This window comes from Tupaia chinensis, unplaced genomic scaffold (genome assembly GCF_000334495.1).
Source record: "Tupaia chinensis unplaced genomic scaffold, TupChi_1.0 Scaffold000140_1, whole genome shotgun sequence".
NCBI classification, from domain to species: Eukaryota; Metazoa; Chordata; class Mammalia; order Scandentia; family Tupaiidae; genus Tupaia; species Tupaia belangeri.
Window position 1 is genome coordinate 1042490 of NW_006159610.1, and position 18374 is coordinate 1060863.

General features: G+C 38.4%; 1 protein-coding gene across 1 annotated transcript in view; it reads left to right on the top strand.

The window, feature by feature from the left end:
* The window catches only part of EXOC4 (exocyst complex component 4), a 923760-nt gene that overhangs the window by 34018 nt on the left and 871368 nt on the right, over positions 1 to 18374 (top strand). The window contains exon 3 of the mRNA XM_006144991.1: positions 5353 to 5547. Coding sequence (XP_006145053.1) covers positions 5353 to 5547 — 195 coding nt within the window. The remainder of the gene's footprint in view (positions 1 to 5352; positions 5548 to 18374) is intronic.

Below are 18374 nucleotides of genomic sequence, written 5' to 3' on the forward strand. Positions count from 1 at the left end.
TGTCCTTTAATTCCATCTTTCCATGAACTTATTACAATCTCCTTGTATTTATGGTGAATTACATTATGTTTGGAAATGTGTATACCTTGTGGAATGGCTAAATCAAGCTAGTTAATCTTACTTGTATACTTATTACTTATTTGTGATGAGAACACTTAAAATCTACACGCTTCATAATTTTCACATGTACAATACATTATTATTAATGTAGTCGATATGTTGTACAATGGATCTCTTGAACTTATTCCTCTGAAATTTTATATCCTTTGACAAGTATCTCCCCATCTCCCCCATCTCCCTTACCTCCAACCCCTGGTAATGACTATTTTTCTTGTATGAGTTCAACTTTTTTAGATTTCACCCAGAACTGAGATCATATGATATTCATCTGTGCCTGGATTGTTTCATTTAACATACTGTCCTCCAGGGTTATTCATGTTGACACAAATGACAGGATTTCCTCCCCTTTTAAAAGGCCGATTAGTATTCCATTGTGCATATATACATCATTTTCTTTCTCTCTTCATTCAATGATGGACACTTAGTTTGATTCTTAACTTGGCTGTCATAGGAGTGTAGACATTTCTTTGGCATACTAGTTTTATTTCCTTTGGATATAGCACCCAATAGTGGGATTGCTAGATCATATGGTTATTCTATTTTTACTTTTACTTTTTTTTTTGGAAAGAGTCTTGCTCTGTTAACATCCTCCTGCCTCGGCCTCCTGAGTAGCTGGGATTATAGGCATACACTGCTGTGCCTGGCTTTTCGGATGGGCCAGGAATCAAACCTGAGCCTTCCATGTGGCTTCATCCTGTCTAATAGTATCAACCAGTGTGTGTTACTGTGCCTAGACCTATTTTTAATGTTTTGAAGAGCTTCCATACTGTTTTCTGTAATGGCTGGATTCCTTATCTTTACTAAGATATAATTTATATACATTAGTTCATTGAGTTTTGGCAAACGTTTATATCCTTGATTGTGTTACCATCCTCCCAGAGAGTCCCTTCTGCCTTTTCACAGTCAGTTCTCTCCCACATCTTGCTTCCAGCTAGTACTGATTTGAATTCTGTCACTTTGGATTAGTTTTACTGTTCTAGAACTTCATGTATTATATCCCTTTCTGGGTCTGGCTACATTTGCTCAGCCACTGTTTTGAGATTTCTCATGTTTCTTCCTAGTTTTTGCTGATTGACCCCATCCTGTAAGTTTTTAAGTAACATTTTTTTTCCAACTGTAACTTGACTTTCTGATTAAAAACAAAACAAAACAAACAAACAAAAAAACCCACAAAAAACAAGCCTGAAGGCAATTTTGTATTAAAAGTTCATTTAGCTTCTTATGCCTGTAGCTTCGTTACTCCATGTTAGGGAATAATTTTGGTAATGTTCATTTTCTGCATGGCCTAGTGCCAGTATTTTTTTCTCCATAAATTCTACCTTCCTCTTCACTTCTCTTTCCATGTAGTAAGCAAAAGTGAGAAGTCAGCTGACTGTTGTATATATCTAGTGCGAAATGCCATGATGGTCTTTTTCCAATCAGACAGGAGTTTGCCAAGCTTTTCTGACACTCTGTGAGTTTGTTCTTCTCTCTTTTGATCAAGAGCCTAGTTTGGTGTTGTATGACATAAAATTTATTTTTAACTGTTTCCATAGTAACAATTACACATAGAGGGAAAAAATAAGAATTATGGAACCAAGGGTATCATGAGTAAAACATCAGAAATAAAATTCTGACAAATTTTTAACTAAGATTTAAAGTAGAATGGATTTAAGAGGTAGAGTTCTTAAGTCAGAGACAACTCCACAGGAATCTAAAAATTGCCTTGAGAGTATATTTAAAAGTCAAATAGAGTCACAAATGATGATAAAAACTAGGATTCCCCTACCTCATCCTACTCTGCCCCCATTGCAGTACTCCTAAGACATTGACTTTGGTCTTTTGGCGGTTGGGTATTTTTTCCTCCCAGCTATTTCTACTTCCAGTAGACTACTTTTTCTTGAGTTTCCTGTTTGAAACGTTGTATATTGATTTCCAGCTATGGAAGATGAGGATTTAGACCCCCTCTCATCCTTTCCCTGACCCCAACACTTCTTCCTTCATCTTCTCTAGATAGTTGTATCCTAGTTTGGGATAACTAGGTGATCAGTGCTTGTCTAAATATAACTACATAAAGATTTATTTACATCAAAGCCATATGGTGTGCTATGTTTATGTTTTCTCTTGTGTAGTTTCATTGCTGCTGTCGTTTTCCCTGGAGTTTATGATTTAATTGCCCCTGTTGCCTTTCTTCCTGTTGGATTTCCCCCTTCCTGGATCCCGTATTTTTTCTTTTCTGCTTTTCTCTTGTGCTAGAGCACGTTCTTCAGTACTTTGGTGAGATATGGTACATATCGTTTGTTTTTTAAGAGTTTGCAAGTCTGAAAATGTCATTCTTTGCTCATATTTGATGAATAGGTTTTTGGAAGTAATTCTTGGAAGTTTGCAAATGTGTGTGTCTTTTGTCTCATAGTTTTTAGTGTTGATGTTTAGACAAGCCTGATGCCATTCTGATTCACAGGTGTTGCATCAGTCCTGGTTTTTGTTTTTGTTTTTGTTTTTCTTTTTTCCTTGAAAAACTTTTAAGATTGTCACTTTACCCCTTGTGTCGTCTCTGGTCAATGTGCCTTGGCTTTGGGTCTTTTTTCATTCCACTCTCTCGAGTACTCAGTGTCTATGAAAATTCATCCTGCATTCTGGGAAATTATAAAAAATTATTTTATTAGCATTTTTCTCCACTCCATTTTTTTTCTCATTTTTCCTTTTCTGGAATTGCTGTTTGGCAAGTAATGGACCTTTCGGGTCAATTTCCTCATTTTCTTTTATCTCTATCTCTTGTTTTTGTTTGGATATTTCTTGAAGGATAATTTTCTAACCTTTTTTAAGGATTTAAAAAATTTTTTAATTTCTACACTTTTTTCATTTTCTGAAATTAAAATAAAAAAAAATTATGGTAGAGCATGTGTGCACACACATGGGAGAGAGAGGAGAGGAAGCGACAAGAGCACCCTCCTAGGGTCTAGTTGTGCCCGATCACCCTCCTCCAGTCCTCCAGCCTGTCAGATCCTGGTACCTCTGCCCTTGCCGGGAAGATTTCCAGCTGACCAGGCTGGGGACTTGAATTGTGGTTGCCATGTGAGATCCAGCCTTTCTCCTCTCTTCAACAGAGCACCACTGCTATGCCAAGGAGCTGGCCCTGAAATTTCTTTTTTAATAGCATCTTGTCCTTGTTTTATTGATGTAATAGCTTCTTTGACATTTTATAAAAATTTCAATTATAGTTTAAAAAAAATTCTCTCCTTGAGAACCAGTAGTTAGCGTAATGGCTATGTCGCTGGATTCCCCCATAGTCGACTGCGGTTCGTGTACCGGACCCGGTGGCTTAAAACTCACTCCGGGCGTGTGTGCGTGCGTGCCCGAGATCCCGAGAGGAGAATGGAGGAGAAGGGATTGTGGCATAACCATCCCCTCTGGGGGGTGATTTCTCGCTTTCTGTCTCTATGTCTCTCTCTGTCTGTCTGGCGAGCGCATGCGCCCTATAGCGAAAATCTTTCAAAAACAACAACAACAAAAATCTCTCCTTGGCATTTTTTTTTTTCCCCAGCAGGCCTCCACAGGCTTCAAGATGGTGGAAAGAGCTGTTTTCTTTTGTTTTGGTGCTTTATACTTTTTATTCCTTTGTTGACCTGGTCCTATAGCACAGTGATTAAGTGTTGTGCATAGAGAGCCTGGTTCAAATCCTGGCCACAGTGAAAAGCAGCTTGGTCTATGTTCGTGTGTGGCTTAAATTCTAATTGGATGGAGAAATGGAGGAAGGGGTTTGTGATGTGACCAAGCCCCATTGTGGGGGGTGGTAGGGTATTTTTTTTCTCTCTTTTTCTGGCAAGCACACATGCCCTCTGGCAATGAAAGAGGAAAAAATTCCTTTGCTATCACTTTGTTGGGATTAGAGGAAAGAGTAGAGATAATTGGAACCATCTTCATTAGATTTTCAAAGAGGTCTATGTTTCCCCCAGTGATCATTCCACTATGCTTATAAAGGGAGATTACAAAATCCTTTATTCAGGAATCAAAAAAATACAGTTATTACATGGGAGAGTTTTATAGAAGTATGATTTAGATATTGTCCTAAAGTTGTAGGAATAGATTACATGTTTTTTTCAAGAAGCTTTCTAATTTCAGGATTCTGTCTTCCTGTTTTCCATACTTGTTGGAAAATGCTGAAAATTCTTAGTTTTGCGATGACCAGAAGTATAGTGTTAATGAACATGTGCACCAGCACACTAACTCTCATAGAATAGCACAGATTTTCAATTGTAGTAGATTTTCTAGGGTGATAAAAATGTCTTACATATTGAGGAAGGTTTGAATTATACAGGCGTGTGCACTTGCTAAAACTCATCACATGGTACACTTGAAATGCATTCATGCATACATTTTACCTCAAACAAAAAACAGAAACAAAACTAAACAAATATTAAACTCTAAATAGAAGTACATGTTAGAACTGTTCAAAGTATATGAAAGCAGTGCTATGAATTGTTGAAAGGTCACAGTTCTTTTTTGTTTTCCATGTTGTAAAAATTGAGTTTTTAATTAGGGAAGAAAGGAGAAACTTTCTCTTTCTCTCTCTCATTTATGAAGATTTTCCTCATTCCTTCCCTTTTTCCTTTTAATTTGTTACATTGTGCCTGGGCTGTACAGATCTCTGAGAATGCTGGAGATCGTCTTATTAGTATCTACAAAATAGATTATAAGGCAAGAAATCCTTAGTATGTCCTTTTATTTCAAGATTATCTCTTGATGCACCTACTCTTTTTTGGACACCGGGGTTATTTTTATTTTATTACAGGCAGTTGACGCGAGTGCCCAGTTTCTCGACTATAAACTTTAGCTGGAGTTCTAAAGTTAGAAGCAAGGACCAAGAGGGCTGCATAGGAACCTGCGCAGGTAAGAGCGTGGAAGGAATGGTAGCACAGACCCTTACGATGATGATTCTCCACTTAGATATATTAACGTTTAGGTGGTCCTTTATTTTCAGAGTACTTTATCCTTAGACATATTTTCTAGATTTACTCAAAGGCAGGCTAGCAATTTTCTCATTTCATGGGAGAGAAACTACAGACATAGAGAGGTGGAGATGCACCCAAGCGAGTCAGGATCAGAACCAGGATTAGAATTTTGCAAGCACGCCAACCAAGGGAAAGAAACAGGAGTGGAAATTGGGAACTGTTACATCCAGGAGTACCAGTGAGGAATACTAACCAGATTATGGGTTCAGGCTGACCCCATATCGAATCTGCTTTATTGCAGGTAAAAGAGAATCTGCTTTCATGCAAGATGCTGTTGCACTGCAAACGGGATGAGCTTCGGAAACTATGGATTGAGGGAATCGAACATAAGCACGTCCTGAACCTGCTGGATGAAATTGAGAATATCAAGCAAGTGCCTCAAAAGCTGGAGCAGTGCATGGCCAGCAAGCACTATCTCAGTGCCACCGACATGCTGGTGAGAGACAAGCGGGTGCTGAGGGTCACTTCTGCTTAGATGTAAAAGCACTTTGGTTTTCTCTGAATCCCGCCATGCATGTAGCCCATTACAAACTACTACCCTTTCGGGATTCACAAGTCCTTGCAGCTGAAGCCTAATCACTGCTTTTCCTAATCCCAGTGTTTGAAATGGTAGATGATTATTATATACGTATTGTCTGCCTTTGGGATAATGGCAAGAAATACAGTGGTAAGAAACAATAGAGAGGCAGGACGTTAGTGAGAAACAGATATGGCTTATTAACTATTGATGTTGACATGTATAGTATTCCCAACTGGATTGGTCTGAGAAGTATATAATGATGGGCAAAGTATTTTTACAAGCATAATGAGAAATAGTGATTAACTGTTTTAAAAAATAATTAGAATAATAATAATGATTGGGGAAAACATAGAAAAGATATTGAATGTTGAAGCGGGGAGATTAATGTCTCTGTACTGACTGACATACATGGCATTCCCTTTTGAAAAAGCAATGTAATACACTGTAAAGTTATATGTAATCCAATGTAATATAAAGAAGATTATGATGATAATAAAAAAAATTAAAAAAAAAAAAGAAACCAGTATTTAAATCATGTTGGAATGGTAATGAGAGTTGTTTTGTACCTTCAGAGAAAGATGGTTAATGAATACCATTTTGAAGAATGTGGCCTTGGGAACCAGCAGTTGGCGTAATGGCTGTGTTGCTGGACTCCCATGTAGTCGACCGTGGTTCACGTCCCGGACCCGGTGGCTTAAAACTCACACTGGGCGTGTGTGCATGCGTGCCCAAGATCCCGAGAGGAGAATGGAGGAGAAGGGATTGCGGTGTGACCATCCCCCCGGGGGGTGATTTCTCGCTTTCTGTCTCTCTGTCTCTCTCTGTCTGTCTGGTGAGCGCATGCGCCCTATAGCGAAAAACACCTCTCAAAAACAAAAAAAGAGAATGAGGCCTGGCTCCATGGCTTGGTGGTTAAGGCAGCTGGATCCTACATGGCTGACCCCACGATTTGAGCCTTGGACTTGGGAGTTTAGAAATATGCGTTGTGTGTGTGTATACATGCTCCGAATCCTGACAGGATGGAGAAATGGAGGAGAAAAGATTGCAGTGTTACCGATAGGGGGGTGCTTTTTCTGCTCGCTCTTTCTCTTTCTGTGATGAGTGTGTGCCCTGTCTATCACGTCCATGTGCGTGCGTGTGCACGTGCATACACACATGCACACAAACAAAAAGAATAATAAATGCGTAAGAGAGAACTTTTGAAGGCTTATATCAACTTAGTGTGCCACCAAATCTTTGAAAGAAATTTTACGTTAAGGATTTTCTCTCCTCTACCTCCCCAGTATTGATAAGAAAGAAAATAATGTTTTGATACTAGAAGGAAGTTGTTAAGCAGATATATCCCACCACCTAGCCTGCAGCCTCTTAGTACATCATTTTCAGCTACTTTTTTAATTAGTGAAAGTTCTCGGAAGGTTCCAATTGGTGGTGCTTGTGGCTGAGTGTCAAGAAGATGGATAAAAAATGGAAATAAAGGACCCGGTGGGTTGCTGGTTAAAGCAACTGGATCCCACATGACTGACTGCACAATTAGAGTCCCAGATCTGGTAACTTGAAGGACAACCTGGGTGTGTGTCTCTACATGCCCCATATTTTGAAAGAACATGGTTGAGGAGGGATTGTGTTATGGACACTCTCCTTGAGGGAGTGGGGGTGTTTTTTCTCACTTTCCCTCTGTCTCTTCGATGATCACATATGCCCTATAGTAAATTAAAAAAAAAAAAAGTAAAACAAAAATAGAATTAAAGATTTGCTCCCGGGAACCAGCAGTTAGCGTAATGGCTATGTCACTGGACTCCCATGTAGTTGACCGCGGTTTGTGTCCCGGACCCGGTGGCTTAAAACTCACTCCGGGCGCGTGTGCGTGCGTGCCCAAGATCCCGAGAGGAGAATGGAGGAGAAGGGATTGTGGCGTGACCATCCCCCCTGGGGGGTGATTTCTCGCTTTCTGTCTCTATGTCTCTTTCTGTCTGGCGAGCGCACGCACCCTAGAGTGAAAATCTCTCCCCCCCCCAAAAAAAAAAGATTTTGCTCCCTAATAATCCCAACTTTCCCATAATTTGCGATTCTTAGAAGGGGATGCCTTATCTCCCTTCCTGTTCACCTCACCCCACACACTTTCATCTCATTCAAAGTTTGCTGAGGATTATTAGAAACTCTCAGCAGCTGATGGACTGTATTTGAATTTTCTTTTCAGTGAAAGCCCTTTATCTTTGTTTCACCAAATTAGATTGGCTGTAACACTGGAAAAAACACTTAGGGAAGTTGTGGGGACACAGTTTAAATACCCTAGGGGTTCTAATTCATTCTGACTTCCAAGAAGAATTTTACTAAAGGTCCTTCATAAGAAGCTTTTAAGGAAATTTGGTAACCAAGGGGTGAGAAGTGCTATGACATCCTATTATATATTAAAACCTGGTTATGTGATAGGACTGAAAGGTCAATTTCCACAGAGGAAGGAGGTTAATAATGGTTGGCTCTTGGGTGTGTCAAAAGAATTGATTTTCAGCATCTTATTCAAAGTGACATCTTTTATAATAATGACTATAGAGTGTCCAAAGGGGAAAAAAATTACTTTTCAGCTTTAGTGTTGAATTATGAATATATATTTGTACTAAGTTGCCAAGATTCAGCAGTCAGAGTAGACAAGCGTGTATATGTTTGTGGAACATATAAACATTTATTTGAATCCTGATTCTTTTTGGAGTGAGGCTGCTTTTGAGTAAATGCCACATATTAAAATAGTTGGTTAGAATTTATTTCTGTGTTATTTTCATTTTAGGATTTCATATTTTTATTTTATGGTCGTCCTACTTAGGATTTAATGTATTTACTTACGGGCTAATTAATCATGAATATTGTCCTTTTTTTCTTTTTGACTTATGGTTCTTCAACACCTCATTAAATAACTTCAAATTCTTGGTTGTAAGTCATAGAAATTCAGTTCTTGCTAGCTTAGGTAAAGGGAATTGCTTGACCCATGTGACCAGTCTGCTAAAGGGACAGGAATGTGTGTGGAATGTCACCTACATGTTCTCTGTGTATGTCTTCTTCATTATTCTACTATAGACTTGGCTCCTTATGTAAGAGGGGACCACTGGGAGTTGGGAGAGAAGGTTGGGGGTGTAGTATGTAGTCTACATTTTTTGAGCTTTGTAGATGGAAACTTTTTTTCCCTCTAATTTAAAAGTCTGGAGTTAGGACCTAGATTTAGTCATCTTGGGCATGCTGATCATCAGTTCTAGCTAAACACATGTGGTTGAGGTAGTGGGGATGGGGTTGAGAGGAAGAACAGTCACTTCCAGAAAAGGGTAAGTACATGAGATAAATTTCCCAAATATGGGATACCAAGTCTTTGTCTGTTAGATGCATTCCAAGTATTTTCTTCCATTTGGTGGTTTATCTTTTTAGTTTGTTTTATAGTGTCTTATAAAGAAGTTTAAGTCCCCATGCAGTAGATTTTTTTTAAAGGTTTTATTTTTTTTTTTTTTTTTTCCATAGACATGTGCACTTGCCAGAGGGACAGAGACAGGGAAAGTGAGAATCATCCCCTGTGGTTGGGGAGGAGTTGGCCTGACCACAAGTCCCTTCCCCTTCTCCTCTTGGGATTTTGGGCATACACATACATGTGTCTGACTTGATTCTCAAGTCACCAGATCTGTGAAACCATGATTAGCCATGTGGGATCCAGCACCTTAGCTTCCATGCCACCTTCTGGCCCCCATACAGTAGAATTTCTTAATCTTTTTCATTTATATTATGTAGTGTTTTTGTTTGAAGAACTCTTTTTTCATTCCAGTGTCACAAAAACAGTCTGTATTTTCTTTTTTAATCCATCAAAAGTCCATTTCGATACATGGTATGAAGTAAAGATCTAATTTAATCTTTCTTCTCTATAGCCAGTGGTTCAGATGATGGTTTGAATCTTTTCCCTGCAGATTTATAATGCCATTTTGATCACAAAGCAAGTATTCACATATGTATGGCTGGTCCTCTTTGTGAGCTCTTTATTTTGTTCAGTTAATCTTGTTTTGCACCAAAGTCATGGTGTTTAAACTGTTGGGCTGTCAGGAAAGTCATGATGCGTTTTTGCATAGAAAAATGGAAAAATACATCATGAGTTTCCCGATGACCTAATGTTGTAACTTTATAAAACATCTCAATAGGAGGTCAAGATATTCCCTTATCTTGCTATTGAAAAGTGTGATATTTTTAACTCTTCACTCTTACATAGAAATTTTAGAGTCTGCTTATCACGTTTCACAAGCAGTTTGATGGAATTTTAATTGAATTTAAGATGATTTCTATCTGCAATTTGCAGTATTCAGGCTATCAGTAACCAGGATATACCTCTCATATATTGAAGTCTTCATCTATGTCTTTTAATAATTCTTTATAATATATTCCTTAGTGATATTACATCTGTTTTGTTAGATGTGTTTCTGGGTTTCCTTTCTCTGTTGTTGCTTTTTAAGATAGTACATTATTAAGTATAGTTTTCAATTATTTGTTAGAAGGATGTGATAGATTTGTTTTTAAATTTGCTATGTATTTCCTGAACTGATTCTTGATCCTGTCTGCCTAGAAAAGGATGACTTATTCTTAAAGATTTGGCTTAAATTTTATTAACTCTCTGAATGTCGTTGGTTACCTACTTTTCTTTTTCCCTAAGCTGCATGTTTTTCACTATAATGTAGTTACTTCTGCTTATGTAGATCATTAAAGGTAGAGATGTGTCTCCCCTATTTTTGTCTGCTCATATGCAGGGTCTTGAAAAGGCAAAAGTTCCCCCCCCAAAAAAAAAAGTTTCTTGGAAAATGCACATTGTATGTAGATTTCAAAATGTTTTTACACAAAAATAAACTTGTCTTTCAACCTATTTTTCCACGAGCTTTTTGAAGTCCCCTTATAAGGTCAGAGTTCATGCATAATTAATTAAATGGGTAATTATGTGCAAGAGCAATAAGTAGAGAAAAAAGGTACTTTTTTTCTAGGAGTTTTGCTCTGTTATTTCTCCTCTACTTAGGCTTGTTTTTGGTTTTGTTTTTCTTTTTTTATTGGTGGGGTTCTCTAGTTTTAACCTTACCTTTTTTGTAATAGTTAAATGAACAACAGTCATAACAGTAGTTGATATATTTTGAGCACTTACAATGTGCAGGTACCATTTTAAGTTTGTTATATTTGTTAAGTCATTCAGTTTCTCTCAACCTGGGAAAGATAGGCTTCTGATATCATTGCCATTTTTACAGATAAGGTAGTTACTTTGCATAATTTGGGCAGTGGCATATCCCAATAAACAATAATGATCCATGCATCCCAATATACAAAGATTTCATGGAGATAGGGTTTAAAGTGCACTTAGAAGGTTGGAAGCGTTCTTCATCTCGGTCTTTTGTGCATAAGAGTGCATAGTAAGATCTATAATTGCTCTTTCATTGGACTTCATATGAAAAATAATCACATTTCTTTTTCCCTGTGGTTATGTACTGTTAGAAGTAAAATCTACTTAAGGCATCTCAGGGGTCCAAATGGAAATCTTTTCTAAAGGACATCTGAGAAAAGAGAAGACAAAACAGTCTATTTCAAACCCCCTTGATTTCCTTGGATTTGTTTGCCAAAAGATTTTCCACTTCCATTTTAAAGCAGGTGCAGATGCTGCTGTGTAGCGATTTAATCCCTGTTCGGTGCAGATTAATAAATCCAGAGTAAATATTACCCATCTGAGGTGACCAATGGCTCTCGTCAACTTTTGTTCTAATGTCACCATCAGACTGGTCTCGTAGCTATAGGCTTGGCTTCTAGGTGGGATATTTATTTCTTCTTTTGATATAATAACCAAAGTATTGTATAAAATAATTAAATTGTCATGACAGGAAATGTCTGCAAATAGACCTGGCCTTTTGTTTCCTTCTTCAAGGTAAACAGCTGCTGTTGGCTTCTGAAAAGCTTAAAGTGATCCAACAAGAAGCCCGTATTCGACACATTGAAATCAGGGACTTGATTAATATTGTAGCCTGTAGGTTTGTGATATGTACGGTTTAAATTAGACCTTTGCAGTCATTGTGCTGGGTTGATGCAAGCACATTAATGACATAATTTCTGGTTGCTGCATCACATTTCTGCAGTCTGTCCTTTGTATTCCACTCACATTAATTGAAGTAATTTTGCCAGTGAAGCGTGTTTCAAACCTCTGCATTTAAATTGAAATTTTAATTCCCTTATTGTCTTGAAAAGACGGCTGAAGATGCCTTGTTACAGGTTTCATTATCACTCAAAACACTCCAGCTGCTGGTTCTAATGTACAATGACTGATTAATTCTGGGAAGAATTATTAATATAAGAATAGCAGCTTCTTCCCAGTGGCATGAGCTAACCAGGAAGGTATTTCATGATAGTTAATATTTTTATAAACTTTTTTTTGAAAGGAAAATTTGTATAGAAGTCTGCATCTAACTGAAATTGCATAGATGAGCTTTGAAAACCACTTACACGAGTTCTGATTTATCAGCCCATAGAAGTCAATTCATAATTGCATTCAATCAGTGGAAACTAAGCCAGTGCAAGTAGTTTTGAAGCACTTTAGCTGACAGTCACAAGGCTTGTGACTAAAATCATTTTTTTCATTTGCAAGCTTTCCTGAGATTGGAGAGATTTTGAAGGTCTCTTAATCATTTCGTCTGTTTTTATTTATATACCTTTAAAAAAGAATCCATAGCTGTACAGTCAGATAAGGATTATTATGATAATTATAATAATAACTTATATTTATGTAGGTGCCTTCTTCCCAGAGGATCACAGAGTGCTCTGCTCAGAGAATGGGGTGATAGAATGATTTCTCTTACACTGAAAATGTGCCCATAGCTAGAATGAAGAGAGTATGGCAGTTATGAATTGTTTTCTCATATCCTGTAAAAAAGATTGTACTTGCAGTACTTTGGGTTTATAAGAGCCTTTACAATGGTTGGATAATATGGAGGATTGTGAATGTCAGCATGGGTCTTAGTTTGGATCAGGTGGAATGCTTGACTCCCAGCTTTGACTCTTATTGCCTGGGTGACTTGTGGCTAATTATTTTTCTTTGCTAAAAGTTGGAGTTAAGAAGAATGTATGTACACTCATGGGTTATTGAAATAATGAAATGAGATATTAAACTATGTCTGTGAAGTTTACCAATAAGTTCTTCAAAATGTTATTTGTAGTTAGTGATTATTGTTTTATTTACTTTTTGCTACAGGGCACACGTGCTCGCCAGAAAGAAAGAGAGACAGAGAGACAGAAAGTGAGAAATCACCCCCTGGGGGAATGACCATGCCATAATTCCTTCTCCTACATTCTCCTCCTGGGGTCTTGGGTATGCATGCACACACACCTGGCATGAATCTAAGCCACCGGGTCTAGGACTCGAACGACAGTTGTCTATGTGGGAGTCCAGCGACATAGCCATTATGCCCACTGCTGGTCCCATGTAGTTAGTGATTATTTTTACTGATATCATAGGAAAGGATGTGGTGATTAGTCCTATGTTATAATCTCAAAAGCTGTTTTGGAGGTTAATTTACTTTGAGTTAGTCAGAGAGTTGAGGTAGGGTTGGGGTGGGTTAAGCATTGTTGCCTCCCTTCTTGGCCCAACCTGAACAATATATCTCAGTGAATGACCAGCCCACTCTCTGTAGCAGTGAAAGGAATTCTTGCAGGCAAAAATACGATTTTTCACAGAAAGCAGTTCTAGTGTGCTCTAACACATGCACAGATGGATGATCAAGACCCCAGAGCTCTATGCCATGTTTTTAGGATTTGGCATGGACGCGTTTCAGATTCTGTATCATCAGTAACCTATTTGGCCTGCATCAAGCATGTGTTTTTCATGTACCCATTGATTGTATGATTGTAAGCAGTGTAATTTGTTGGTGAATTATCCAAGATCAGCTTGTTTTAAAATCTACTCTTAGGTAACTAAATGTGTCAATCTGCTAGGTATTATGATTAGATATAAACCAGTTCAATATAGGAAGGTGCTTATCAAAAAGATTGATTTTAGTTTAGAGTAGTTGATCTTAAGCTATTTCTTCTGTGTGTGTTTAGATAGCAGGACCAGTGGACCCGTGAGGTTACTGCTGTTTGTGTCGGCAAAACCATGTTACTAGCAAATGGGCTAATCTAATTTTCCTTCTTATAGGAAGGGAAAGGGGTGATCATGCATCCATTATCCAATGATTAATGTGCAAGTAAAAAAAGGGGAGGAGGGGACCAAAACATAGATCCCTTTTTTTTTTCTGGCTTGAAAGTTACTGAGATCTCTAAGAGCTGTTCTTTCCTCATTTCTCTGGGAATATTGAGTTGAAAGCTCTGTAGATATCAGGAGTTGGAACATTCTAGTATGTTTATCGGATTTAGCCTGAAAATGATCCAGTGACTGCAACAATGTTCCAATATTTCATAGAGATTTCTCCACAACGTGATAAAAATAATGTAAGTGATCAATAATGAAGTAGCCATTGCCAAAACCCATCTGTTCCTACTGTAGAATATCAGTCTGAAAGACAGAGGCCAATATTCTGTACTACTAATTTATCAGGAAAGAATCCGGCACATAATGTCTGATAGACGAGAAATGAGTGGGTCTTAGTGTGCTGATACCATCGTTGCTCACCTTGGCGGTTGGTGTGTGTGTCTGTGAAGGTGACCTTAACCTTGATGTAGGTTACAGGTTATAGGGAGAAATAGATGGGGAACAAATGGATCGTGTCTCATCCCTTGGTGGTGCTGTGGAGAAAAGTACAAGCGAGAAAGGCAGAGCAGGAATATGGGGGGCGGAGGTGGCTGGGTTTGTTGTTTCAGGGTGGTCAGCTGTAGCTGCTTTCGCTGATTCGGGACCCTCTTTACTCCCTCAGACATCCACCTACATCAGATTTGCTCTTCAAAGAGATTTAGGAAAAGCTGAAAATGAAGTTATTAAACCTTGTGGTTTTGTGTCTAAAATTAAGCGAGTAGGTTTGTGGCAGCTTTTATTTTTCTCTTGTAGACTAGCAGTGCTGGGCTTTGTAGCAATTATTTTTTATGCTACTCAGAGTCCTTTTTATTTATATTTGTTTTTGAAGCCTGGGTTTCTAAAAAACAGACTGTTTGATAGGTACCTGGTTATTGTATTAGTGCTCCTTCTCTTTTATTTTGCTTTTTTATTCGCCATTCGTGTGTTTGGTTTTTCTTCTTGCAATAGAAATTCTGCTTGCATTAAACTTTATAAGGTTTAGCAATTTTCATTTGGCCTGCTGTAGGATGGTGATTCCCAAATTGCACATAGGGGGTCTTAAAGCCCAGGCTACATCGCAGATGGATTATGTTGAAATCTCTGGGGGTGGACCACTGGCTTCAGTAATTTTTGACATTCTCCAGGTGAGGCTAATGGGCAGACAGATTTGGGACTGTTGGTATTGGGTATAGCTTGTGCTGTGGGATAGAGCCAAACCTATTGTCCACATCTTCTTTTTCTTTTCTTTTCTTCTTTTTGGAGAGGTTTTTGCTATAGGGCATGTGCACTCACTCGCTGGAAAGACAGACAGAGAGACAGAAAGCGAGAAATCAGTGATCAGGGGGGATGGCCACACCACAATCCCTTCTCCTCCATTCTCTTCTTGGGATCTTTGGCATGCATGCACATGTGCCCAATGTGAGTTTAAGCCTCTGGGTCCGGAACTCAAACCGTGGTCGACTACATGGTAGTCCAGCGACATAGCCATTATGCCAGCTGCTGGTCCCCACATCTTAATAATACCAGCTCTAAGTGGTTAGAAACTAAGTATTTATGTAAGACCACATCACATAGGGATAGTCACATTTGTGTACAAATGCTGTTTGAAGTTGCATTGTTGCCATCCTCTGTCGTAATTTGTAGAAGAGCTGACAATTATTTAGCTTTTATTCTAATTATATAGCTTAATTATTTCATCAGAATTAGTATAGTTTGATAGTTGAGTTGGGCGATTTTCTGGGTTTGGATTGACTTGGTACTTTTGATTTTTTTTTAGAATTATTTAATCTTATTTGTTTTTTTTTTTTTTAAAATTGTATGGAAAATGTACTCAAGAGAGAGAGAGAGAGAGAAAGAGAGAGAGAGAGAGAGAGAGAGAGAGAGAGAGCACGCGAAAAAGCAAGCTGCCAGGTTTGGAACTTGAACTGCCGATGGTCATGTTGGAGTCCAGCACCCTAACTACCATGCCACCTGCTGGCTCCTGACTTTGGCACTCTTAGGAGCTGTCTTCTTGATGCTCTGATTCATGTATCTTTGCTGTGAGTCCTTATTGGGCTTATTGAAGGGACTTAATGAATTAAAATTCAAGCAGAGATTTATTGGTCGACAGTGGTGGCTCTGTACAATGTGACATTGTGGCAACGAAAATGGATTTAAAAGCAACAAGTTCCTAATTCTAGTCCTAACTCAACAACTCACCAGTTCTGTGAGCTTAGACAAATAATTCACTTTTTCTCTTGGCTTTTAGTATCCTTAGCTGTGGAGTGAATATACAAATACCCAGCCTACGTTTATAGGATGGTTATGAGACTGAAAGTGAAAAGTGCGTCATGAAATACAAAGCACTGTACAAAGTGACCGTGGGCAGACAAGAGAGATCTTGTGAGTCTGTAGGAGAAATGATCTAAGCCAAGACTAATACCCTAGTCATTTGCTGACATCCTCCATCACATTTCTGGTTTCAGCTTCACATGTAGACTTCCTTGAGCAGGTTTCTGACTGGTTAGTCTGGGCCAGATGGAAACCAGGTATTTGTGTAAATGGCAGCCGATGACAGCCTGTGCTGTTGACAAGAACCTTCTCTCTCAACCTGATAGGCTGAGGATGCTGACCATTCATATCAATACTAATACTAATTACTTATGGTTGCCTGGCTCCTAAAATGAAAAAAAAAAAAAAAGCCGTGTTCTTCTCTCCTTCCTTTGTGGGATTTTTAATAGTTCATGTTAGTAAGGAGCTGTGGAAGAGCTGAATTTCTAATGGGTTCTTGCAGAATGTAGGTGAAAGCTGTCTTTAAGTGAGAGTTTGAAGTGGTTCTCAGAGATCTCCTTTGCCAACTCTTTTTTTTGAAAGTTATTTAATTTTATTTATTCATTATTTTAATATGACTAGAGAGAGACATGGGGGGAGAAGTGGGAGGGGGAGTAAAAGTAAGTGAGAAGGCAAGTCACAGGTCTGGGACCCAAACCATGGTCAGCCATGTGGGAGTGTCCAGTGCCCTAATCACCATGCAACCTGCTGGTCTTCCACCAGCTCTCAAGAGAGTTGTTCTGTAACTTCTTTTTTGTCCCAGAAGAATAAATAAGATGACAAGGGAAAGTGACTTTGGGATATTTGGTAAAAGAGAACGTCTTTCTTAGTGGTCTCTTCTCTTGCATTTTGGAGTATAAATCCATGTTTTTTGCTTTTGTTGTTTTAGGATTATTTATTTAATTTTATTTATTATTATTTTTTAAAATTTGCTACAGGGCAAGAGAGAGAGAGAGAGAGACTGAGAAAGCAAGTGTCCAGGTCTGGGACTTGAACCGTGGTTGACCATGTGAGAGTCTAGTGCTTCAACCACTATGTCACCTGCCAGCCCAGAAATCCAGGTTTTAATGCTCTCATTATGGAGCACTGACAGGACCTGGAAGTTGAAGAGACCATGAAGTTAGCAATAAGGAAGAATTGTTTTCTGAGCTTTTTCCACAAGCAATTTACAATTTTTATCTTTCTCATAAGGTGTTAGGTGTAGTTTAATCTCATCAGGAAAGTAATTGTGCTCTCTCTTGTAAGCTCATTTTATACATAGAATCCCTAGATATGTGCCTAACTTTAGGCCATGTTCATTGTATGGAATAGTAAAAAGACTACAAATGACATAATATTTAGAGATTGGCAAATGTTCCAAATGGGTAGCCAAATGAAAAAAGCACATTTAAAAATCACTGTTTTTGTAAAACCTTTGCATGTAAAGATGTTTGGAAGGAATTGGATTAAAATGCTATATATTGGGCCAGCAGATAGCATGGTGGTTAAGGCCTTGGACTCCCACTTGGCTAACAGTGGTTTGAGTCTTGGACCTGGCAACTTGAAAATTGTGCCAGGTGTGCATGTACGTGTGTACCCCAAATCCCAGGAGGATAATGGAGGAGAAGGGATTGTGGCATGGCCATCCCCCTGTGAGGGTGATTTTTCACTTCCTCTCTCTCTGATGAGTGCACGTGCTTGATGAAAGACACCTAAAAAGAAAAAAAAAATCTGTATATTATTTCATCTAATGAGAGAGAATACGGATGGTTGTCTTCCTTTAAAATCTTCTGAATCTTCAAGTTCTTTTGGTGAGCATACTTTACTTTTATAATTTGGAAGAAAATAAAATTTAAGAGAAAAAGTACCACTTTGGGTTTTACATTTTAAAAACCATAGAATTGGGTGGGACTTCAGTTTTGACAACCTTAAAGAGCTCCTCTAACAAGTTGGAAAAGTGCTTGCACATCAGTGTTTATTGCAGCATTACTCATTATTGCTAAGACATGGAACCAACCCAAATGTCCACAAACAGATGAATGGATTGAAAAAGTTTGGCACATATACTCTATGGAATACTATTCAGCCATAAATACACAAGAAGACCCTGGAATTTGATAGAAAGTGGACGAATATGGAAGATTTGTTGCTGAGTGTAGCAAGTCAGGCTATGAAAGCGAGCCATTGTATGTCTTCACTTACACTA